Source organism: Bufo gargarizans, chromosome 6, assembly GCF_014858855.1.
Source record: "Bufo gargarizans isolate SCDJY-AF-19 chromosome 6, ASM1485885v1, whole genome shotgun sequence".
NCBI classification, from domain to species: domain Eukaryota; kingdom Metazoa; phylum Chordata; class Amphibia; order Anura; family Bufonidae; genus Bufo; species Bufo gargarizans.
The window spans coordinates 78,242,131-78,268,643 of NC_058085.1; the positions used below are offsets into that span (position 1 = coordinate 78,242,131).

Sequence of the window (26,513 nt, forward strand, 5' to 3'; positions counted from 1 at the left end):
CAACGATCTGTCACCATGAGGTATACTACCCAAAAGTAGCCTCTGAGAACCTTTTTATAGTGCAGTGAGAGAATCGCTTTTACATCCTCTTGTGGCAGTAATTGTCTAATTCAGGCATCCTCAAACTGCGGCCCTCCAGCTGTTGTAAAACTACAACTCCCACAATGCCCTGCTGTAGGCTGCTACCTGTAGGCTGTTCGGGCATGCTGGGAGTTGTAGTTTTGCAACAGCTGGAGGGCCGCAGTTTGAGGATGCCTGGTCTAATCAGACCAGACCTGTAATCACTGACATATCTGCTTGAGACATAACTGCAAGCTGTGTCCGTGCTGCATGCTAATTTTTGGGGCAACCATTGACTTCCTTTTGCAGCCAAGTATAGAACATGTTCTGTCTTTTTGCGAAACGGGGCATATGAATCTGGAAAGCCCAAGGATCATCTGTGTGCTTTCCACATCCGTGTGTCCACAGAATAGAATATGCCCACAAAATATGGACCCATTGAAAGAAAAATGTGGATGGCACATGGACCACATCCGTATTTTGCGGATCTACAGTTTGCGGGCCATAAAATGGACATGGTCAAGTGCATGAGGCCTGAGGGTGGGTTCACACATAGGTATTTAATGCTGTTCTGCGCTTTTGTGTAGTGTATTTATTTAACCTACAGTTTGTTTACTTTTTGCATTTTTTTAGATGTCATCTGCAAGTCTGTGGGAACTAAAAAAAAAGGCAGGAAACACAAAAAACACCACTTAAAGGGGTTATCCAACCCCCATAATGCCCAGGCCCCTCCTACTGGTCATACCTACCCTGCTCCCCGTGTCGCTTCTGATGCCCACACGGCCGCCGCTGAATCTCCCTGTCGTGTGGATCAAAACATCCGGTGACGGGGGGAGGAGCCAATAACAAGCCGCAACGGGAACGAGCCTCCACAGTATCGCAGGTGACGCTAGGGAGGCTCGCTCCCGTCGCAGCCTGCTATTGGCTGCCAACCTCGCCCCCGCCGTCACAGGATGTTTTGATCCACACGCCAGGGTGATGCAGCGGCGGCCGTGTGGGCATCAGAAGCGACGCGGGTGCCGGGGAGGGGGGTAAGTATGACCAATATGAGGGGCTAGGGCATTTAGGGGGGCATTATAGGGGTTGGATAAAAATGCAGCATGTTTATGTTTTTGGCAGAAAAAACATGGTTCACACAGAAAGAAGAAGTCATAGAAGCCACTCAGATTTTTTTCCATATTGCATGTCGTTTTTAAGCGAGCAACAAGAGCACAAGGCGCGCGTTCTCCACATATTAGAGAATTACTCTCCATCTGACATGTTTGCAGCCACTCTTCCTCATGTATGAAATATTCATCGGCCGCCCTGCAGCGCAGGACCGCACAGCTGGCACCACTAGCCCCCTCCCCAAGGCACAGAGGGAGCCCAGCTGTTACTTACAAGCAGTTAACGGGATAATTTGCCTCCGTTATTTACGCTCTTCGGAATCCACATTTCTTTACAGCTCTCAATGGTTCCATCAGGAGATTTCCAGGCAGGCGTGCGCTCATTATAATACCAAGAAACCTGATCATCGCACCAGTCACTAGGAAATGTTACCCGGGCACAGGGGCAGCATTGTGGTGTTGTAGAGGTGCCCTATGTGCCACCTTAGACTGACCAGAAGCCTGGGTATGAATACTTTAGAAACAAGAATTTTGCACAGCTGATCCCTCCTGCCCCATCCTCAATGAGATGGTGGATTTTTAGGGTGCAATCTCAAACCACACTCGAGTGTGTCGCAAACTTGTACGACCATTGATGGATGCGGGTCGGCATGGCTTGCCAGCATGGGGTCCTGGCTCCATACTGGGGTACGGCCACACAAGGCTGGTGCACTGTGGATTCCGGTGCAGAAACGCTACTGTGTTGTAGCAGATTTTACCCTACGCAATGGAAAGGTAGAAAACTGCCACAGAAATCCACAGCAAAAATTGACATATCGTGGATTTGTTAAAATCTCCCCCAGATCTGCACAATAGTCCATAGGGACTGTTCATACCATGAAAAATCCACTGCGGGCTCTGCAGCAGAAACCTGAGACTGATCGTCGGATTTCTGGCGTGGTTTTGCATTTTGCTTACCGTAGATCGGATTTAGGTCTGACACTGACATTTTCTGCTCCTCACTGAAATAAACACAGACGCTCAGCCGAGTATACATATGCACAGTGTACACGTAATAGCACTCTTAGGCCTCATGTACACATCCGTGTGCATTTTTGCAGTCCGCAAAACATGGATCCGCAATAAAACGGATGACATCCATGCGACGTCTGTGTTGCATCCATTAGGTTTTTTTTTACGGATCCATTGTCACAATGTTCTATAGGACATGTTCTATATTTTTGCAGAACGGACATGCAGACATACTGAAACGGAATGCATACGGAGTCATTTCCGTTTTTTTCCGTGGACCCATTGACGTGAATGGTTCCCCATACGGACCTCTAAAAAAGAATGGGGCCCTAATTTCCACAATCCCCATTCAGGTGAACGGAACAGATTTTCGGTCGCGGAATTTCCTGCCACAAAATCTGCGGCGTGTGACAACACCCCAAGGCCACGTGCACACGTTGCGGAATATGCACAGTTTTTCCGGGCGGATTCCCATGCAGAAAGACTGCAGCGCAGTACAGCACCAGCAACGTGTAGAAGATTACACAAATCGCATCTACACTCTGCAGATTTTTTTTCCGTGCAAAAATTGACCTGCATTGCGGATTTCAAAATCCGCAGCATGTCAATTACGTTTACGGTTTTAGCTGTGGATTTTACCTTTTTCAACAGAAGGGTGAGATCTGCGCCACAACCGCTACAAAATCTGCAATAATACAATGCGGATTTTGGTGCAGATATGCTGCAGAAACGCACATAAATCCACACGGAATTTCGTGTGGATTTTATGTGCGTTCACTTGCCACCGTGTGCAGGTGGCCTAAGGGAGCCTTTACACGCTAAGGACTTTGTTGCAGAATTTCCAAGCCTCATTCAGGTGAATGAAACAGATTTGCAAAAATCCCCAAAATCCGCAGCCTTTGAAGGCGCCCTAAATGTTCACCGAACCTGCCGCTTTCAGTGGGACAAGCCAACCATCTAAAGTGTATAGGGGGGTCTCCAGACGGTAGAAGTCAGAGGAAGTAGGGATCAGGTAGTTGGTTTTCAACATGGTGGCCAGTTTCACACGAGCGTGACACAGGCTCCTGTGACACAAACCTACAGCGTTATAATGATTTATAATGCTATGTGTTCCAGCCCGACCTTGGGTCTACCAAACTGTACTCACATAATGTTGTCAGTACAGTTCAGTACAGGAATTCACAGTATTATAAGTCATTAGAATGCTGTGAGTTTGGGAAATACTGCCAGACTGGATAGGAAACTGGCCGCTCTGGGAGACATAAGCCTTCGCCAGCTTTCTCCTCTTTCCCTGTTCAGGACACATGCATGCTTGGCCAAACCATACATGTAATGTGTAAGGAGGCGCAGGGCGAGGTGGCTGTCGGCAGAAGGAATGTACGGCGAGCCCAGGCTGATTCATTCTCAGCGCTTACTTTCCCGAAGACATTTTTATCCAAGTGAGGTGTTCTAGAGATACCATGGGATGAACGGGGTTTTCCTTGAAGCTTCTCCCAGATTTGAAAATGGACCCAAGTGAAGGATGAAATAGATATTTACACCATGTTTCAACCCAAAAAATGTGGCTACGTTAAAGGGGTATTCCATAATTTTAATATAGCGGAATTATCCTCAGATCGGTGGGCATCCGACACCCGAGACCCCTGCCGGTCTCCGCTGTCTCACAGTATCTCCAGGACTGTGTAGCTCTGCCCTTTGTGCAGTGGAGGGAGCTGGTAACCGTGGGGCGGCACAATGGACGGAGCTGTGTAGATTGGGCACCGACTTTCGACTCTAGAGCTACCCTGACCCTGCTTTCACACCTGAGCGTTTCTCAAACATGCGTTTTACGCACGTTTTTGTCGCGCGTTTTTATGCACGTTTTTTGCAATAGTAAACACGCGTTTGACGCGCGTTTGTGTGATTGACTGCAGTGTCCTATGGCCACAAACGCACGTCAAAACGCCCCAAAGAAGCTCAAGAACTTGATTATGCGTCGGGCATTTTACAGCGCGTACGATCGCGCTGTAAAACGCCCAGGTGAGAACCATTCCCATAGGGAAGCATTGGTTTTCATGTGTTGAGCGTTTTACAGCGCGTTTGAACGCGCTGTAAAACGCTCAGGTGTGAACTTAGGGTGAAAGAGCTGATCGGCAGGGGTGCAGAGCGTCGGACATTGATGGCCTATCCCGAGGAGAGGCCATCAATATGAAAATCCTGGAGTACCCCTTTAAATGGAGTTGTCTGAGACGATCTCAAACAACCCCTTTGAGAGTCTGAAGACCTTCTTTAGCTATAAAACAGATTATTAGCTGCAGTAATCCATGTCCTCGAGGGGATTCTCTTATGCCGTCTTACACAGAGTTGGAGCCCCCCCAATCATATAACATGTCTAACGTCAGACCAAACAGCCATCATTCCCCACTGAGGATAATTAAGACTATGTCGTCTTATAAACATGTCGCCTTAGTCATGTAGTGTCACGCTGCGGTGGTGAATCAGGTACCATTCAGCCCCTCCCCCGCTATATGCTTTTAAATACTGTATATTACTGGGGGAATAATCAATGACTGCGGAGGAGGCAGATTCTAGAGGTTTCTAATACTTACACCAGACCCCCAGTTATCTAATGTGGATTAGAAGTGTGGTCACCAAGGTTGAGGGAAAGAAGGATCGGGATTTTAACATGCTGGCTAAAGCGCCACCGCAGATGGCATCAGTACTGGTTTACATCTAATCCAGGGATGCCCAACCTGCAGCAAAACTACAACTCCCAGCATGCTTGGACAGCCTACAGCCACTAGGGCAGGGATAGACAACCTGTGGCTCTCCAGCTGTTGCGAAGCTACAACTCCCAGCATTCCCATGCTGCCTACAGCTATCAGCCTACAGCAGTTGTAGTTTTACAACAGCTGGAGAGACGCAGGTTGGCCTTCCCTGCACTAGGGCATGCTGGGAGTTTTAGTTTTGCAGCAGATTGAGCATCCCTGGTCTAATCCAATGTGGAAGGAAGATTCAATGGTTAAAAAGGAGCCGGGACCAAGAAACTGCTCAGGAGGAATAAGGCGGACAGAACCAGGAGGTATAACCAGAGGTTGGGGCAGAATCACCACACCTCGTCCCAGTGGTCGGACCCCACCATTCAGATACTTATCTCCTATCTTGGACTGCGTGACCTGAAGATCGCCATGTTGCTCTGTGACATCATCTTATGATTGTCAATGGGGTTGTGATGCTGCGACTGCAATGAGACAGCCACAAAAAAAATCCAATATGGTTAGATTGTGCCTGCGTCTTCACGGCCATGTCACAGCCTTCCAATAGTCACCTGAATGTTTGTGGCAGCCTAATGGCGGAACCACCCTTTTAGGCTACACAGCGATCCTGGCAGCGACACCAGCAGTGCGGCCACAGCCAGGGCCGGTGCAAGGATTTTTGTCAACACAAGCGAATCCAGGGCGCCCCCCCCCCCCCCCTTCTCTGCGCCCTCAAGCAGCCGCTTGGGCTGCCTTATGATAGAGCCGGCCCTGGCCACAGCATTTAAAGGGGGTCTCAGCCCGACTCACAGGTTGCTGTGACCCCAGAATCATAAATGCTTCTTCCGTGAGTTCAGCAACGCAACAGTCACGCTGCGCTGCTACAGCGATCGCTGGTCATGTAACGCGTGTCACAGCCTTAACCCCTTAAGGACATGGCGAGTTTTGGTCCTTTACTCCCTACCTTCCCGAAGCTATAACTTTTTATTTTATTTTATTTTTTTATATCTTTCCTTACATAAGCCATATGAGGGCTTGTTTTTTGTGGGACAAGTTGCACTTTCTAATGGTTCCATTTCATATTGCATACGATGTAGTGGAAAGCTAGGAAGAAAAAGAAGGAAATTCCCTGATAGTTTTATGGGTTTTGTGTTTACGCCGTTCCCTCTGCAGTAAAAGTGACCGGTCACCTTCATTCTCTGGGTCAGTACGATTACAACAACACCATATTTCGATTTTATTTGTTTTTCAGTATTAAAAACACAAGAAAAACTAACTTTTTCTTGTCATCGCCATATTCTGAACCCCAAACTTTTTTCTTTATATTTATATATATATATAGTTACATCTACGAAGTTGTGTGCGGGCTCATTCTTTTGCACAGAGGTCTGTAGTTTTTATCAATACCATTTTGCAATGTGTGCAGCTTTTTGATCACCTTTTATTTTATTTTTATTTATTTTTTTGAGGGGGTTTTTGAGTGAAGTAGTGAAAAACAGCCAAAATGTAAACATTTATGGGGTTCACCATATAGGATAAATACATTTTATATTTTAATATTACAGGCATATTGGGACACAGCGGTGAAAATTATCTTTATTTTTTGTTTATTTTTATTATTGGGAAAGTGGAGTGATTTGAAATGTTTTATTTTTTACGCATGACTTAAACATGCAGTCATTAGATCGTCCCATAGACTGCACTGAATTACCATGATCTGTGTTATGAGCTACTGCTGTGGTAGCCTCGGATCCTTCACAGGGACTGAGGCTACCACAAGAAATGAAAGCCGCCTCAGATGCCGTGGTCACACCCGACCACGGCATCTAAGGGGTGAAATATCCGATTAGTGTCAGGCTACTTTAACACTAGCGTTTTTACTGGATCCGGCAGGGTTCAGCAAAAACGCTTCTGTTACTGATAATACAACCATCTCCATCCGTTATGACCGGATCCGGTTGTATTATCTGTAACACTGCTAAGACGGACCCGTCATGAACTCCACTGAAAGTCAATGGGGTACGAATCCGTTTTCTATTGTGTCAGAGAAAACGCATCTGTCCCCATTGACTTACATTGTGGGTCATGACAGATCCGTCTTGCTCCACATCTCAGGACGGAAAGCAAACCGCAGCATATAAGAATGGAATGCATTTTGGAGCATTCATCTCGCTGGGGTATGCCACCAATGGCCGATAGGAGCAGGTCCCAAAGGTGGAAGCTGCACCTAGCTCTAGAACGGGGCCACCAAAGCAAACATTAACGCTAGTGTGAAAGTAGCCTTAGCCCTGTGTGTCTGCGGTTTTAAACCTGGTGGCTATGGCGCCCGCTGCGCTCTGGAGCAGATGCCATTTTTAAAGGGGTTAGTGGGGATAATATACAGATCGGCACCTGCATATTTTCTGGCGTTGTTTTCTGCCACATGTTAAAGCGCCCTTATAAGTCACTGCCATTGGAACGAGGCTCGCAGCAAGTGTGGTGGTGAAAGGGTTAATTTCGCACCAAACTATGATGAAGTTGAAGTCGGATGAATAAATGTGATGAGTAACTTCAACAGTTAGGAACAGGAAGGAATCCAATGTCATTTTAGTGAATTCAATGGATATGCCCTCAATAATTCCCACTCCTCCGGGACCAATCTCCACCGACTGTCATTTCTTGTCTCGATAAATGGTTCCCAGCAGTTTCTCCTTCGGAAAGGAATGAGTCAATGTGTTTTATTCAATTTACAAGGCAAAATTACAAATCAGTTGTCACAAACAGAAGGGTAATGATGTCATTTCTCTGCAGAACACAGGGCGGTGAAGGAGCGGGCACCGGGGGTGGCACACGTGGATGGGGGAGGGGAGATGGCCCCGCAGGGACACTTCCTGCAGGAGGGATTTGTACATTACACAGCTTCAGTAAACTTTGTGTCTATTCCTGTAACATATGAGACTCTCCGGCTGTGGGAACTACAACGACCAGCATACCCCAGAGTACTGCCATGTAGTAACCCAGGCATCGCAGGGCGACCTACTCCTTGAACTTCCATTCCTGCCGGCACATGGGACAATGCTGCTGCACTTGCTGGGAGTTGAGCCACTTCAGGATGCAATGCATATGGAAGCAGTGGGAACAGTGGCCCCAGACCAAGGGGCAGTCATCTCCAGGAACCTTGCCTGCAGGGGGAGAAACCACAGGGTCAGAAGCCAGAACCGGCATGCATTCATCTCGCTGGGGTATGCCACCAATGGCCGATAGGAGCAGGTCCCAAAGGTGGAAGCTGTACCTAGCTCTAGAACGGGGCCACCAAAGCAAAGAAGAGTGCCCTGCGCATGTGTGGTGTTCTCTCCATTCACTTCTACAAGAGTTCCAAAAAGATCCCAGCGAGAGCACGTGGCTGTTTTTGGAAGCCTATAAGAAATGAATAAAGAGAGCACACCGCCGGCGCTCTCCGGTCACCTCTGTGGGAGTTCCGGAAATGGTCGGCGCTCCCATAGAAGTCAATGGAGGGTGGCTGGGCTTACATGGTGCGCCCTCGTTCACTTTGGGGTCCTCCTTCTTAAGACACCTCTGGGAACTGCTCCTATCAGACATTGGTGGCATTTCATAGCGAGATGCCACCAAAGTGTGAGATGGGCCAAGCCTTTTAGGGGGCTCATCAGCCGACAACCGAAAGCAAAGACACATCAGGGGATGCCAGTGGCCGGTCCGCTATACAAGCTGGAGGAGAGCAGCAGCGTCTATGAGGACGTGAGCGGTCAGCGCTGGGACAGGAGGAAGTTAAAGGGGCATTACAATTACAAATAGTCATGAGCAATTTATAGATTATTTATATTGGGGGTTTGACCGCTGGGACCCCAAAAATCACCAGCAGAGTGAGAAGAGTCTGGGTTCAGGCGAGCAGTAGGGGAGGGGGGGGGGGGGGGGGCACAGTGGTCGGACATTGTGGACAGGGACCAAGGGGGTAATTTACTAATCTGAAAAACGCCTAAATTAAGCGTATTTCAGGTGCAGATGGCGGCGCAAATAACCGCTCATGCCAGGTCTAAAATTGACAGCCTGTACCTCTTAATAGCTTGGATGGATTCACGGCCCTCACAGGACCTTATTATTAAAGAGGGTTGTCTCACTTCAGCAAGTGGCATTTATGATGTAGATAAAGTTAATACAAGGCACTTACTAATGTATTATTATCCATATTGTTTCCTTGCTGGCTGGATTCATTTTTCAATCACATTATACGCTCCTCGTTTCCATGGTTACAACCACTATTCAATCCATCAGTGGTGGTCGTGCTTGTTCACTATAGGAAAAAGCGACAGCCTCTCTGGTGGCCAGGACCGTGGGAGTGCACACAGGCCTGTGCAAGCATGACCACCGCTGATGGATTGCAGGGTGGTCTGTAACCATGGAAACAAGCAGTGTATAATGTGATGGAAAATGAGTCCAGCCAGCAAAAGAAGCAAATAGTAAGTGCCTGGTATTAACCTTCTCTACATGATAAATGGCACTTGCTGAAGTGAGACAAGATAAAAGGGGTTATCCAACACTAACAAATGCATTTTTTAGTGTCGGATAACCCCTTTAATAATAAAAACATTTATTTATATAGCGCCACCATATTCCGCAGTGCTTTACAAATTAATAGGGTTCATGTACAAAACAAAAGTAACCTGCTAATATGCAACTGAAACACTAGAAGTCAGGGCCTGCTCGCAAGAGCTTACAATCTATGAGGAATTGGGGGGGTGACACATAAGGTAGTTAATTGCGATAGGATTTGTGCCATTATTGAACTGACAGGAGTGGTGCCGGGCGATCTGCTTCGGGTTTGGGACTACTAGAGGATCGAGTTTCGGCCAGAGGAGTTGGGGGGGGGGGGGGTGTTTAGTCAGGGAATAGTCAGTTTAGGTAGCTTGATAAGCCTTCCTGAAAAGAGGTGTTTGTAAGGCACGTTTGAAGGTGGAGAAGTTGTGAATTGACCTAGTATTCCAGAGAGTAGGTGCAGCTCGAGAGAAGTCTTGGAGACAGGAGTGAGAGGTACGAATTATGGAGGGTATTAATCTTAGGTCGCTAACAGAACAGAGAGCACAAGTAGGGTGGTAGATGGAGATGAGGGAGGAGATGTATGGAGGGGCAGCACTGTGGAGAGCACGAGTAGGGTGGTAGGTGGAGATGAGGGAGGAGATGTATGGAGGTGCAGCACTGTGGAGAGCACGAGTAGGGTGGTAGGTGGAGATGAGGTAGGAGATGTATGGAGGTGCAGCACTGTGGAGAGCACGAGTAGGGTGGTAGGTGGAGATGAGGGAGGAGATGTATGGAGGTGCAGCACTGTGGAGAGCACGAGTAGGGTGGTAGATGGAGATGAGGGAGGAGATGTATGGAGGGGCAGCACTGTGGAGAGCACGAGTAGGGTGGTAGATGGAGATGAGGGAGGAGATGTATGGAGGTGCAGCACTGTGGAGAGCACGAGTAGGGTGGTAGATGGAGATGAGGGAGGAGATGTATGGAGGGGCAGCACTGTGGAGAGCACAAGTAGGGTGGTAGATGGAGATGAGGGAGGAGATGTATGGAGGTGCAGCACTGTGGAGAGCAGGAGTAGGGTGGTAGATGGAGATGAGGGAGGAGATGTATGGAGGTGCAGCACTGTGGAGAGCAGGAGTAGGGTGGTAGATGGAGATGAGGGAGGAGATGTATGGAGGTGCAGCACTGTGGAGAGCACGAGTAGGGTGGTAGATGGAGATGAGGGAGGAGATGTATGGAGGTGCAGCACTGTGGAGAGCACGAGTAGGGTGGTAGATGGAGATGAGGGAGGAGATGTATGGAGGGGCAGCACTGTGGAGAGCACGAGTAGGGTGGTAGATGGAGATGAGGGAGGAGATGAATGGAGGTGCAGCACTGTGGAGAGCAGGAGTAGGGTGGTAGATGGAGATGAGGGAGGAGATGTATGGAGGTGCAGCACTGTGGAGAGCAGGAGTAGGGTGGTAGATGGAGATGAGGGAGGAGATGTATGGAGGTGCAGCACTGTGGAGAGCACGAGTAGGGTGGTAGATGGAGATGAGGGAGGAGATGTATGGAGGTGCAGCACTGTGGAGAGCACGAGTAGGGTGGTAGATGGAGATGAGGGAGGAGATGTATGGAGGGGCAGGACTGTGGAGAGCACGAGTAGGGTGGTAGATGGAGATGAGGGAGGAGATGTATGGAGGTGCAGCACTGTGGAGAGCGATGTGGATGAGAAGTTTGAACTGTATTCTGTGGTGGATGGGCAACCAGTGAAGTGACTGGCACAGACTAGTGGCATCAGTGTAGCGGGTGGATGGATAGATGAGCCTGGCTGCAGCATTTAGGACAGACTAAAGGGGGGAGAGTTTAGTGAGAGGAAGAGCGATTAGTAATGAGTTGCAGTAGTCAAGACAAGAATGAATCAAGGCAACAACAAGAGTTTTTGCCATTTCCACCGTAAGAAAAGGGCGAAATCTGGCGATATTCTTGAGGTGCAGACGACAAGAGCGTGTAAGTGATTGAATATAGGGAACAAAGGAAAGATCAGAGTCAAATGTGGCCCCAAGACAGCAGGCATGTTGGAGTTATGATATTGCTGCAGACAGGAATTTAAATATCAAGTTTAGGCAAGTTAGTAGATGGGGGGAAAGACAAGAAGTTTGCTGCGTTTTGTAGTAGTGCTAGAGTGATGTCAGGGGACGAAGTGTATAGTTGGGTGTCGTCAGCATAGAGGTGGTATCGAAAGCCAAATCTACTGATAGTCTGTCCGATGGGGGCTGTATAGAGGGAGAAGAGTAGAGGACCTAGTACTGAGCCCTGCGGAACGCCGACATCAAGAGGAAGAGGAGAAGAGCCAGCGAATGATACACTAAAGGAGCGGCCAGAGATATAGGAAGAGAACCAATAGAGGGCAGTGCCCTTAAGGCCAAGTGAGTGGAGCTTGGCGAGGAGGAGTTTATGGTCAACGGCAGGCATGCTCAACCTGCGGCCCTCCAGCTGTTGTAAAACTACAACTCCCACCATGCCCTGGTGTAGGCTGATAGCTGTACGCTGTCCGGGAATGCTGGGAGTTGTCGTTTTGCAACAGCTGGAGGGCGGCAGGTCGAGCATCCCTGGTCTATGGTATCAAACCAGTGTCTAAAACACCGGTCTAAATAAACGTGCCCCCAAGTGTTGCTCTGCGGATAGCCCCTTTAAATGCGATCTTGGCATAGAGCCATTGACATGCTACTGGGCAAAAACCATTTGTCCTATACTAAATCGAGTGCGCGGATTACAAATCCCAAGTCAGAATTGTTGTAACACATCACGAAATGTTGCTGTGCATAAGTAGTATGCCTAGATGTATGAAGCCCTTGGAAAGCATTGAAGAGTTTTACTCCAACAATGACCTGATCTACATCAAAGTTTGCGTAGTAAACAGTGTATGAAAATGTAACGGAATAACAACATTTCAAAAAAAAATAAGTTTTCTAGTTTTTCAGTTTAAAAGTCTTAGGCTACTTTCACACTCACGTTTGGTGCGGATCCGTTCAGATAATACAGCCGTCTGCATCCGTTCAGAACGGATCCGTTTGTATTATCTGTAACATAGCCAAGACGGATCCATCTTGAACACCAACTGAAAGTTAATGAAGGACGGATCCGTTTTCTATTGTGCCAGATTGTGTCATAGAAAACAGATCTGTCCCCATTGACTTACATTGTGTGTCAGGACGGATCTGTTTGGCTCCATTTCGTCAGACAGACAAGCAGCGTTTTGGTGTCCACCTCCGAAGCGGAATGGAGACAGAACGGAGGAAAACTGATGCATTCTGAGCGGATCCTTTCCCATTCAGAATGCATTAGGGCAAAACTGATCCGTTTTGGACCGCTTGTGAGCGCCCTGAACGGATCTCACAAACGGAAAGCCAAAACGCCAGTGTGAAAGTAGCGTTACTTGAGCAAGGCCCAGGATTGTTAGAAGTGCTTCAGGCATCTGCGTTTGTGAACGGTCATCTTTTCCCGTTGCTAAAACCAGCAGTAGTCCCCCATCATGTTGGGATCCCAGCGGCCTTGATACCTGTTCTCCATTGTAGAAATATCTTTATGGATCCGCTCTCCATGTTTGTCACTTACGTGTCCCAAATTGGGTAGGAAAAAGTCAAGATAGAAATGCACTATCAATGACATTCGGCAGCCAAGTTGTTCATATGCTGTAAGCATGTTGACTACTAATTCATAGTTTGCAGCTCGTCTGTTCCCAAGGAAGTTCTGCACTGCGAGCACAAATGCATCCCAAGCTGCAAGACGCACTCGCCAAGTCAGAATCTTGCGCTGATCATAAGTAGTGTATTTGCCACATATGTAGCAGAAATTGTCTGGATCATTAACACATTTGCATTTATCCATCTTAAGTTTCAAAACTGATAGCGCTATAACAGATCACTATCAAAATCTGTCCCGCTTGCCTTATATACTAACTGCTGACATCAGCCTGAGTGCGTCCAGACAGGTCCATTGGAATATCTCCAATCTAATGCATTCATATTATAACTGAATAGGCTTTGCATGTATAACTTAACCCTTTAAGGACCTCTGCTGTACATGTACAGCAGAAGTCCGGTCCCCAAACATGGCGCCCGCTTGCATGTGCAGCAGGTGCCATAGCTGCCGGGTTTCTGCTATTTTAAATAGCAGAGACCCGCGGCACATATATGCGATCAGCCATAAGGCTGATCGCATACATTTTCCCTTTCAGATGCCGTGGTCAAATATTGATCACGGCATCTGCGCTGTCCGGAAGCGGAAGTCGCGCACTTTCGCTGCGGTAACAGTGTTCCCCGGCTGAGATCGGGTAACCTGTTACATTGATCAAATAGGCTGAAGCCTCAAGAAGGCAACGGTGGCTATTAGATGACTATACCAATACAGGCCACTAGGTGGCAGCATTGTATTGGTATAGTGCAAATTAAGTGTTCAATGGTGTCTATATAGATGAACACATAACTGACAATCTAATAATTGCCAGTTATTGTCACCCAAGGTGACTTAAAAAAAGTAAAAAAAAAAAAAGTTCAAACTTACCGCCTTTTCCTTAAAATCAAAATACTTAAACAATAAAAATATATATATATATCATGGGCATCACCACATGTGAAAATGCCCATACTATTAAAATATAACAATATTAATGGTATACTGCAAATGGCATAACGGGTAACAAAAAAAAAAAAAAAAAAGCCAATTTGCCATTTTTTGTCACTTCAATTACCCAATAATATTTTAATAAAAAATTATCAAAAAGTCGCACACACTTCAAATTGGTATCACTGAAAGAACAGATCGTCCCGCAAAAAAGGAGCCTCACACAGCCCCGTACACATAACTACAAAAAAGTTATAGGGGTCAGAATATGGTTATAAAAAATAATTTAATTTTTTCTCAAAGGTTTAAAAATTTCAGAAATTAAAAACACAAAAAAGCTTTATACAAGTGTGGTATCATATTAGCCGTAACTGACCTGGAGAATGAAGATAACAAGTCAGTTTTACCGCATAGTGTACAGTGTAAAAAAAAAAAAAAACTTTATTAGAATTGCATTTTTTCCCAATTCTACCCCATTTGGATTTTTTTTCCCACTTCCTACTACATGGTATGAAACCGTAAATGGTGCCATTACAAAGTACAACTTGTCCCGCAAAAAATAAGCCCTCATAAGGCTAAGTGAAAAAAGGAATAATAAAAAAGTCAGGACTATGGGAAGGCGGGGAGTGAAAAACGAAAAAAAATGGAAAGTCCCAGGGTCCCTAAAATCTAGCCATGTCAGGCAAATTCCGAGTTCATATTTGGAATCGCAGAGCTCATTTTAGTATAAATCACATGTTTTTCTCTCAGTAGCAAAATTATTGCTGCGCGGTGGGAGACCCAATGTACGGTGGGTGCGCCGCCATCTATACGACGTATGACTGTGAGCAGAACAAGACTGGGCCTGAGGAGGGGTGACTGATGAAGTACATGGCTGTGAGCTGGCACAGGCTACAGCACTCTGGTGGCAGGGGGCATACACTTACAGTCTGGGCAGCAGCCATTAAAAGCCATACGACAGATGCCGCAGTTCTCGTCGTTCGCCACCCACATCCAGGAGGCGACGCCATGCCAGGCCTTAATGTGAACCTTCATCCTGCCCTGTGTCTTCCCGTCACACAGAACCGCTTCTCCTTTAAATCATCAGGCATCAGCTACTCAGGTCTGGTGCTCACACTAGCGTCTAGCGTCCTCGATTGGTTATGGCTGTAAAGGGGCGTGGCTTAATCGGAATCCCTCGCGGACATGATTGATGTGGGTATAACCAGCACGATTAGTGGGAGAATTCAGTCACAGAGGACTTTCTTGCAGTCGCGATAACCGCGATATCTAAGACCTGATACACGAAACGTGAAGCGGAAGAACTGCACGGAATACAATGCAGAAGCTTTATGTGTGGTGTTATAGCGCCTCCTGCTGGCACAGTGTTTAGGAGGTGACAATGGTGATGTAGGGAGGACGTACCAGGACAATGAGACTGCGACCTGCTGCCAGATTCCCCTATAACACCTCCAGTCACAGATACCCCCATAACACCTCCAGTCACAGATACCCCCATAACACCTCCAGTCACAGATTCCTCCATAACACCTCCAGTCACAGATTCCTCCATAACACCCCCAGTCACAGATCCCCCCATAACACCTCCAGTCACAGATTTCTCTATAACACCTCCAGTCACAGATTCCTCTATAACACCTCCAGTCACAGATTCCTCTATAACACCTCCAGTCACAGATTCCTCTATAACACCAACAGTCACAGATTCCTCTATAACACCCCCAGTCACAGATTCCTCTATAACACCTCCAGTCACAGATTCCTCTATAACACCTCCAGTCACAGATCCCCCCATAACACCACCAGTCACAGATTCCTCCATAACACCTCCAGTCACAGATTCCTCTATAACACCTCCAGTCACAGATTCCTCCATAACACCTCCAGTCACAGGTCCCTCTATAACACCGCCAGTCACAGATTCCTCTATAACACCAACAGTCACAGATTCCTCTATAACACCCCCAGTCACAGATTCCTCTATAACATCTCCAGTCACAGATTCCTCTATAACACCTCCAGTCACAGATCCCCCCATAACACCACCAGTCACAGATTCCTCCATAACACCTCCAGTCACAGATTCCTCTATAACACCTCCAGTCACAGATTCCTCTATAACACCTCCAGTCACAGATACCCCCATAAAACCTCCAGTCACAGATTCCTCTATAACACCTCTAGTCATAGATTCCTCCATAACACCCCCAGTCACAGATCCCTCCATAACACCTCCAGTCACAGATTCCTCTATAACACCCCCAGTCACAGATCCCTCCATAACACCCCCAGTCACAGATCCCTCCATAACACCTCCAGTCACAGATACCCCATAACACCTCCAGTCACAGATACCCCCATAACACCTCCAGTCACAGAAACCCCCATCACACCTCCAGTCACAGATCCCTCCATAACACCTCCAGTCACAGATCCCTCCATAACACTACCAGTCACAGATACCCCCATAACACCTCCAGTCACAGATCCCTCCATAACACCTCCAGTCACAGATCCCTCCATAACACCTCCAGTCACAGATACCCCCATAACACCTCCAGTCACAGATACCCCCATAACACCTCCAGTCACAGATCCCTCCATAACACCTCCAGTCACAGATCCCTCCATAACACTACCAGTCACAGATACCCCCATAACACCTCCAGTCACAGATCCCTCCATAACACCTCCAGTCACAGATCCCTCCATAACACCTCCAGTCACAGATACCCCCATAACACCTCCAGTCACATATTCCTCCATTACAGCTCCAGTTAGATCCCTCCATAACACCCCCAGTCACAGATTCCTCTATAACACCTCCAGTCACAGATCCCTCCATAACACTACCAGTTACAGATCCCTCCTTAACACCGCCAGTCACAGATACCACCATAACACCTCCAGTCACAGATACCCCCATAATACTTCCAGCCACATATCCCTCCATAACACCTCCAGTTACAGATTCCTCCATAACACCCCCAGTCACAGATTCCTCCATAACACCTCCAGTCACAGATACCCCCATAATACTTCCAGCCACAGATTCCTCCATAACACCTCCAGTCACATATCTCTCCATTACACCTCCAGTCACAGGTGCCTCTATAACACCGCCAGTCACAGATCCCTCCATAACATCTCCATTCACAGATCCCTCCATAACACCACCAGTCACAGATCCCACCATAACACCCCCAGTCACAGATTTCTCTATAACACCAACTATCACAGATTCCTCCATAACACCCTCAGTCACAGATCCCTCCATAATACCTCCAGTCACAGATACCCCCATAACACCTCCAAACACAGATCCCTCCATAACACCTCCAGTCACAGATCCCTCCATAACACCTCCAGTCACAGATCCCTCCATAACACCTCCAGTCACAGATCCCTCCATAACACCTCCAGTCACAGATCCCTCCATAACACCTCCAGTCACAGATCCCTCCATAACACCTCCAGTCACAGATTCCTCCATTACACTCCCAGTCACAGATACCTTCATAACACTCCCAGTCACAGATTCCCCCACAACACCTCCAGTCACAGATTTCTCCATAACACCTCCAGGTCCCTCTATAACACCTCCAGTCACAGATTCCTACATAACACCTCCGGTCACAGATACCCCCATAATACTTCCAGCCACAGATTCCCCCATAACACCTCCAGTCACGTATTCCTCCATTACAGCTCCAGTTAGATCCCTCCATAACACCTTCAGTCACAGATCCCTCCATAACACCTCCAGTCACAGATCCCTCCATAACACTACCAGTCACAGATACCCCCATAACACCTCCAGTCACAGATCCCTCCATAACACCTCCAGTCACAGATCCCTCCATAACACCTCCAGTCACAGATACCCCCATAACACCTCCAGTCACAGATACCCCCATAACACCTCCAGTCACAGATCCCTCCATAACACCTCCAGTCACAGATCCCTCCATAACACTACCAGTCACAGATACCCCCATAACACCTCCAGTCACAGATCCCTCCATAACACCTCCAGTCACAGATCCCTCCATAACACCTCCAGTCACAGATACCCCCATAACACCTCCAGTCACATATTCCTCCATTACAGCTCCAGTTAGATCCCTCCATAACACCCCCAGTCACAGATTCCTCTATAACACCTCCAGTCACAGATCCCTCCATAACACTACCAGTTACAGATCCCTCCTTAACACCGCCAGTCACAGATACCACCATAACACCTCCAGCCACAGATTCCTCCATAACACCTCCAGTCACAGATACCCCCATAATACTTCCAGCCACATATCCCTCCATAACACCTCCAGTTACAGATTCCTCCATAACACCCCCAGTCACAGATTCCTCCATAACACCTCCAGTCACAGATACCCCCATAATACTTCCAGCCACAGATTCCTCCATAACACCTCCAGTCACATATCTCTCCATTACACCTCCAGTCACAGGTGCCTCTATAACACCGCCAGTCACAGATCCCTCCATAACATCTCCATTCACAGATCCCTCCATAACACCACCAGTCACAGATCCCACCATAACACCCCCAGTCACAGATTTCTCTATAACACCAACTATCACAGATTCCTCCATAACACCCTCAGTCACAGATCCCTCCATAATACCTCCAGTCACAGATACCCCCATAACACCTCCAAACACAGATCCCTCCATAACACCTCCAGTCACAGATCCCTCCATAACACCTCCAGTCACAGATCCCTCCATAACACCTCCAGTCACAGATCCCTCCATAACACCTCCAGTCACAGATCCCTCCATAACACCTCCAGTCACAGATTCCTCCATTACACTCCCAGTCACAGATACCTTCATAACACTCCCAGTCACAGATTCCCCCACAACACCTCCAGTCACAGATTTCTCCATAACACCTCGAGGTCCCTCTATAACACCTCCAGTCACAGATTCCTACATAACACCTCCGGTCACATATATCCCCATAATACTTCCAGCCACAGATTCCCCCATAACACCTCCAGTCACGTATTCCTCCATTACAGCTCCAGTTAGATCCCTCCATAACACCTTCAGTCACAGATCCCTTCATAACACCTCCAGTCACAGATTCCTCCATTACACTCCCAGTCACAGATACCTTCATAACACCTCCAGTCACAGATTCCTCCATTACATCTCCAGTCACAGATTCCCCCATAACACCTCCAGTCACAGATTCCTACATAACACCTCCGGTCACAGATACCCCCATAATACTTCCAGCCACAGATTCCCCCATAACACCTCCAGTCACATATTCCTCCATTACAGCTCCAGTTAGATCCCTCCATAACACCTTCAGTCACAGATCCCGCTATAACACCTTCAGTCACAGATTCCTCTATAACACCACCTATCACAGATTCCTCTATAACACCCCCAGTCACAGATCCCGCTATAACACCTTCAGTCACAGATCCCGCCATAACACCCCCAGTCACAGATTCCTCTATAACACCACCTATCACAGATTCCTCTATAACATTACCAGTCACAGATCCCTCCATAACACTACTAGTCACATATACCTCCAGAAAACTACCAGTCACAGATCCCTCCATAACACCTCCAGTCACAGGTCCCTCCATTACAGCTCCAGCCACAGATTCCTCCATAACACCTCCAGTCACAGATTAATTATAATTGTACACAGCCGCAAATACCAATTAAAGCATTCCTTTTTTGCAACGCAATTGCTGAAGTTATTATATCTTCCATTACAGCTCCAGATCCCTCTATAACATCGCCAGTCACAGATCCCTCCATAACACCTCCAGGTCCCTCTATAACACCGCCAGTCACAGATCCCTCCATAACACCTCCAGGTCCCTCTATAACACCTCCAGTCACATATTCCTCCATTACAGCTCCAGTTAGATCCCTCCATAACACCCCCAGTCACAGATTCCTCTATAACACCTCCAGTCACAGATTCCTCTATAACACCACCTATCACAGATTCCTCTATAACACCACCTATCACAGATTCCTCCATAACATTACCAGTCACAGATCCCTCCATAACACTACTAGTCACAGATACCTCCAGAAAACTACCAGTCACAGATCCCTCCATAAAACCTCCATTCACAGATTCCTCCATAACACCTACAGTCACAGATACCCCCATAATACTTCCAGCCACAGATCCCTCCATAACACCCCCAGTCACATATCTCTCCATTACAGCTCCAGTTAGATCCCTCCAGAAAACTACCAGTCACAGATCCCTCCATAACACCTCCAGTCACAGGTCCCTCCATTACAGCTCCAGCCACAGATTCCTCCATAACACCTCCAGTCACAGATTAATTATAATTGTACACAGCCGCAAATATCAATTAAAGCATTCCTTTTTTGCAACGCAATTGCTGAAGTTATTATATCTTCCATTACAGCTCCAGATCCCTCTATAACACCGCCAGTCACAGATCCCTCCATAACACCTCCAGGTCCCTCTATAACACCGCCAGTCACAGATTCCCCCATAACACCTCCAGTCACATATTCCTCCATTACAGCTCCAGTTAGATCCCTCCATAACACCCCCAGCCACAGATTCCTCCATAACACCTCCAGTCACAGGTCCCTCTATAACACCGCCAGTCACAGATCCCTCCATAACATCTCCATTCACAGATCCCTTCATAACACCTCCAGTCACAGATCCCACCATAACACCCCCAGTCACAGATTCCTCTATAACACCAACTATCACAGATTCCTCCATAACACCCCCAGTCACAGATTCCTCCATAACACCTCCAGTCACAGATCCCTCCATAACACCTCCAGTCACAGATACCCCCATAATACTTCCAGCCACAGATTCCTCTATAACACCTCCAAACACAGATCCTTCCATAACACCTCCAGTCACAGATCCCTCCATAACACCTCCAGTCACAGATCCCTCCATAACACCTCCAGTCACAGATCCCTCCATTACACTCCCAGTCACAGATACCTTCATAACACCTCCAGTCACAGATCCCACCATAACACCCCCAGTCACAGATTCCTCTATAACACCAACTATCACAGATTCCTCCATAACACCCCCAGTCACAGATTCCTCCATAACACCTCCATTCACAGATTCCCCCATAACACCTCAAGTCACAGATACCCCCATAATACTTCCAGACACAGATTCCTCCATAACACTTCCAGACACAGAAGCCTCCATAACACCTCCAGTAACAGATCCCTCCATAACACCTCCAGGTCCCTCTGTAACACCGCCAGTCACAGATCCCTCCATAACATCTCCAGGTCCCTCTATAACACCTCCAGTCACAGATTCCTACATAACACCTCCGGTCACAGATACCCCCATAATACTTCCAGCCATGCCACAGATCCCTCCATAACACCCCCAGTCACATATCTCTCCATTACAGCTCCAGTTAGATCCCTCCAGAAAACTACCAGTCACAGATCCCTCCATAACACCTCCAGTCACAGGTCCCTCCATTACAGCTCCAGCCACAGATTCCTCCATAACACCTCCAGTCACAGATTAATTATAATTGTACACAGCCGCAAATACCAATTAAAGCATTCCTTTTTTGCAACGCAATTGCTGAAGTTATTATATCTTCCATTACAGCTCCAGATCCCTCTATAACATCGCCAGTCACAGATCCCTCCATAACACGTCCAGGTCCCTCTATAACATCGCCCGTCACAGATTCCCCCATAACACCTCCAGTCACATATTCCTCCATTACAGCTCCAGTTAGATCCCTCCATAACACCCCCAGTCACAGATTCCTCTATAACACCACCTATCACAGATTCCTCCATAACACCTCCAGTCACAGATCCCTCCATAACACCGCAAGTCACAGATACCCCCATAACACTACCAGTCACAGATCCCTCCATAACACCGCCAGTCACAGATTCCTCCATAACACCTCCAGCCACAGATTCCTCCATAACATCTCCATTCGAAGATTCCTCCATAACACCTCCAGTCACAGATACCCCCATAATACTTCCAGCCACATATCCCTCCATAACACCTCCAGTCACATATCTCTCCATTACAGCTCCAGTTAGATCCCTCCATAACACTGCCAGTCACAGATCTCTCCAGAAAACCTCCAGTCACAGGTCCCTCTATAAAACCACCAGTCACAGATTCCTCCATAACACCACCAGTCACAGATCCCTCCATAACACCTCCAGTCACAGATCCCTCCATTACACTGCCAGAGATCCCACCATAGGGGATGATGAGACCCGCACACCCTGTTTTAGTGGTGGGTGCCCACGGAGGACGATAAAACGTCACGTAGCACAGAAAAGAAATTCGTGGCACACCAGAGTAAATTTGATGCAATTTAATTCATTGATGTTTTACATCATTTCATTTCATAACTTCATGTATATATACATAATTGATACATCCGGATCGCAAATTAGGCTTGTACACCGCCAGTCACAGATACCCCCATAACACCTTCAGCCACAGATTCCTCCATAAAACCTCCATTCACAGATTCCTCCATAACCCCTCCAGTCACAGATACCCCCATAATACTTCCAGCCACAGATCCCTCCATAACACCTCCAGTCACAGGTCCCTCTATAACACTGACAGTCACAGATTCCTCCATAACACCTCCAGCCACAGATTCCCCATAACACTGCCAGTCACAGATCCCTCCATAACACCTCCAGTCACAGATCCCTCCATAACACCGCCAGTCACAGATCCCTCCATTACACCGCCAGTCACAGATCCCTCCATTACACCGCCAGTCACAGATCCCTCCATTACACCACCAGTCACAGATCCCTCCATTACACCGCCAGTCACAGATCCCTCCATTACACCACCAGTCACAGATCCCTCCATTACACCGCCAGTCACAGATCCCTCCATTACACCACCAGTCACAGATCCCTCCATTACACCGCCAGTCACAGATCCCTCCATTACACCACCAGTCACAGATCCCTCCATTACACTGCCAGTCACAGATACTGCTGTGGTTGAAACCTGTTAGTTTCCTGCAGCGCCACCACAGGGCGAATTAGGCATTACACAGTACATATTTATATCATTAGGTTGTTATGCAGGACAGGTCCTCCAGATCGAGAGACACTCTTCATAACCGCTCTCCACTCTGGCCAAGACATGAGGATCCTGAACTGGGGACACCCCTCCCCCCATTAATTACCTAATAGGATATATATACATTAATTTTCTAAACTGGGCCACCCCTTTATAGGGGAGGTATGAGATTATTTTAGCAGGAACAGGTTCTCCTCTGACTTGAGCTGCAATACCAGCATCTTCTCTGTGGGGTTCCATATGGTTCTGTATACACAGCTGTAATTGTACGCCCCTCAGGAAGAGAGGTGGGAAAGAGAAGTAGACCATTATCACGCATTATTAAAGGGATTCACCCCTCTGAAGGCAGCCCCTCTCACCTGCCGCAGAACTCCGGCTACGCCTCACGTACACGTCCTGCAGAGCTGTAAAGCGGGTCATATGCTTTACACAACCGTATGTATTTTGAGGTCCGCAAAATATGGATCCGCCAAAAAATACGGATGACGTCCGCGTCGTGTATTTTGCGGATCCATTGTAACAATGCCTGTCCTTGTGCGCAAAACGAACAAGAATAGGTCATGTTCCATCTTTTTTGCTGAAAGGCCAAGCGGACATATGGAAACGGAATGCACACGGAGTCATTTCCATGAGCACAAGTTGATAAGTGCTCATTTTAACGGGTTCTCATGGAATAAAGAAAATGAAAATACTTAAATTTTACATCATTATAAATATATTCCCAAATACCTTACATTAGTTATAATGGCTCGTTTTGGCTGGGGAGCAATCATCAGGAGAAATAAAATGGCCGCCGTCCTATTATTACACACAAAACCTATACTAATCACACAGCAGGACAAGGTACTTCACAACACTGAGCTAAAGAGCTGCCTCATCCTCCTCTGCCTGTCAGGGATTATGATCCAGAATACAGCTGATAGGATCTTTAGCTGAATCTCTGTAGGAATGGAGATCATGAGCAGATGTGGCTAATGAGCAGCAGCTCTTGTATGCAGTCTCCATTACCACAGTCTGTCCTGTCCGCCCTCTCTGTACTTCATGTCTCCTCATGATCTGCATTCCTACAGAGATTCAGCTAAATATTATACTAAACTGTATTCAGGATCATAATCCCTGACAAGTAGAGAGCAGAGAGGAGGATGAGGCAGGTCTTTACCTCAGTGTTGTGAAGTAACTTGTCCTCATGTGTGATCAGGACAGGTTTTGTGTAAACTAATAGGCGGCAGCCATTTTATTTCTCCTGATGATTGCCCCCCAGACAAAACAAGCCATTATAAATAATGAAAGGTATTTGGGCATCCATTTATCATAAAGTAATATTTAAGCATTTTAATCAAGGGGCACATTTATCAAGCTCACCTTTGTTTGGAGTACAAAATTGGCAACGCCTGTCTTCAATTTATGTCTCATTTAGGTTAGGGCTACACAACGACATTTGTCGCGTGACATTTTTTGCAATGATATAGATGAGCAAAATTGATTCCGCGACTACGCCAAAGTTAACCAAGAAATTTAATTTTTAATTTAATTAGTTGCTGAATCGCTATAAATCAGGTATACCCAGGCCAGTCTGCTTTAGGGTATGGCCACACGGAGCGGCCATGCTGCGGTCAAGAACCGCACAGTCAACTAGCCCGCAGCTGCCTTTCATTTAATACTAAAGACCGCACTGTATAGTCCTTCTTCATTGTTAATGGCCATGTGGCACCTTTAAACAGGGGCTGTTGCTGGTGTGGGTTTGGCTGGTATGATGGGGGCACAATAGGCATATTATCACTGTTCTGGCCTGCAATCTCCTGCAGATTATCTGACAGTGAACACAGAATATTAGTCAGCTCTGGCATACCCACGTCTCCAACCCCAGCCCTACAGGTGGGAGCCCTTCCTCTGCCATCTGCTTTTCCTCTTTTTCCACATCATCTAATGTCGATGAGAACATGTCATCAGGAACATCCAGCTCCTCCTATCTCTGCATCTTGATGACTTTTCTAGGACATGGAGACTTTGAAGCATGATTTGGAAGAAGTAAAGCCAGCAAAAGATGAGGATGGTCACCATTAAGACCTGGCTCCCCTAAGGGGTGAAGACTGGATGGTATTGGTTGGCACGCTGTCACCACAATAATAAAGGCTTTCATCTTATTGGTATTGAATGACATATCTTAGTTTATGGCTGATATAAGAATAAATAAATAAAATTGATGCAGAATAAGTCTCCCTACACTCTCCCTGCACTCTCCCTGTAGTCTCCCTACACTCTCCCTGTAGTCTCCCTATACTCTCCCTGTAGTCTCCCTACACTCTCCCTGTAGTCTCCCTACACTCTCCCTGTAGTCTCCCTACACTCTCCCTGTAGTCTCCCTATACTCTCCCTGTAGTCTCCCTACACTCTCCCTGTAGTCTCCCTACACTCTCCCTGTAGTCTCCCTATACTCTCCCTGTAGTCTCCCTACACTCTCCCTGTAGTCTCCCTACACTCTCCATGTAGTCTCTCTGCACTCTCCCTGTAGTCTCCCTACACTCTCCCTGTAGTCTCCCTACACTCTCCCTGTAGTCTCTCTGCACTCTCCCTGCAGTCTCCCTACACTCTCCCTGTAGTCTCCCTACACTCTCCATGTAGTCTCCCTACACTCTCCCTGTTGTCTCCCTGCACTCTCCCTGCACTCTCCCTGTAGTCTCCCTACACTCTCCCTGTAGTCTCCCTACACTCTCCATGTAGTCTCTGTACACTCTCCCTGTAGTCTCCCCGCACTCTCCCTGTAGTCTCCCTGCACTCTTCCTGTAGTCTCCCTACACTCTCCCTGTAGTCTCCCTAAACTCTCCCTGTAGTCTCCCTACACTCTCCCTGTAGTCTCCCTACACTCTCCCTGTTGTCTCCCTGCACTCTCCCTGTAGTCTCCCTGCACTCTCCCTGTAGTCTCCCTACACTCTCCATGTAGTCTCTCTACACTCTCCATGTAGTCTCCCCGCACTCTCCCTGTAGTCTCCCTGCACTCTTCCTGTAGTCTCCCTACACTCTCCCTGTAGTCTCCCTAAACTCTCCCTGTAGTCTCCCTACACTCTCCCTGTAGTCTCCCTGCACTCTCCCTGTAGTCTAGATACACTCTCCCTGTAGTCTCCCTACACTCTCCCTGTAGTCTCCCTACACTCTCCCTGTAGTCTCCCTACACTCTCCCTGTAGTCTCGCTACACTCTACCTGTAGTCTCCCTGTAGTGTTCCTGCACTCTCCCTGTAGTGTCCCTGCACTCTCCCTTGTAGTCTCCCTGTAGTCTCCCTGCACTCTCCCTACACTCCCCCTGTAGTCTCGCTACACTCTCCCTGTAGTCTCCCTACACTCTCCCTGCACTGTCC

The 26,513-nt window shown here is 47.5% G+C and overlaps 1 protein-coding gene across 1 annotated transcript; it reads right to left on the minus strand.

The window, feature by feature from the left end:
* Positions 1 to 7,614: 7,614 nt before the first annotated feature.
* ANAPC11 (anaphase promoting complex subunit 11) lies at positions 7,615 to 15,109 on the minus strand. The gene is made up of 2 exons (XM_044298045.1): positions 14,953 to 15,109; positions 7,615 to 8,073 (listed from the first exon to the last, which is right to left on the minus strand). Exons 1-2 carry the CDS (start codon positions 15,059 to 15,061, stop codon positions 7,928 to 7,930), a joined length of 255 nt encoding a protein of 84 aa, XP_044153980.1. The 5' UTR covers positions 15,062 to 15,109; the 3' UTR covers positions 7,615 to 7,927.
* Positions 15,110 to 26,513: the final 11,404 nt, after the last annotated feature.

Coding starts and splice junctions, on each gene's coding strand:
- ANAPC11 (XM_044298045.1), bottom strand. CDS start 15,061: ATGAAGGTTCACATTAAGGCCTGGCATGGCGTCGCCTCCTGGATGTGG. Junction 8,074..14,952: donor TAATGGCTGCTGCCCAGACT/GTAAGTGTATGC, acceptor CTCCCCCTGCAG/GCAAGGTTCCTGGAGATGAC.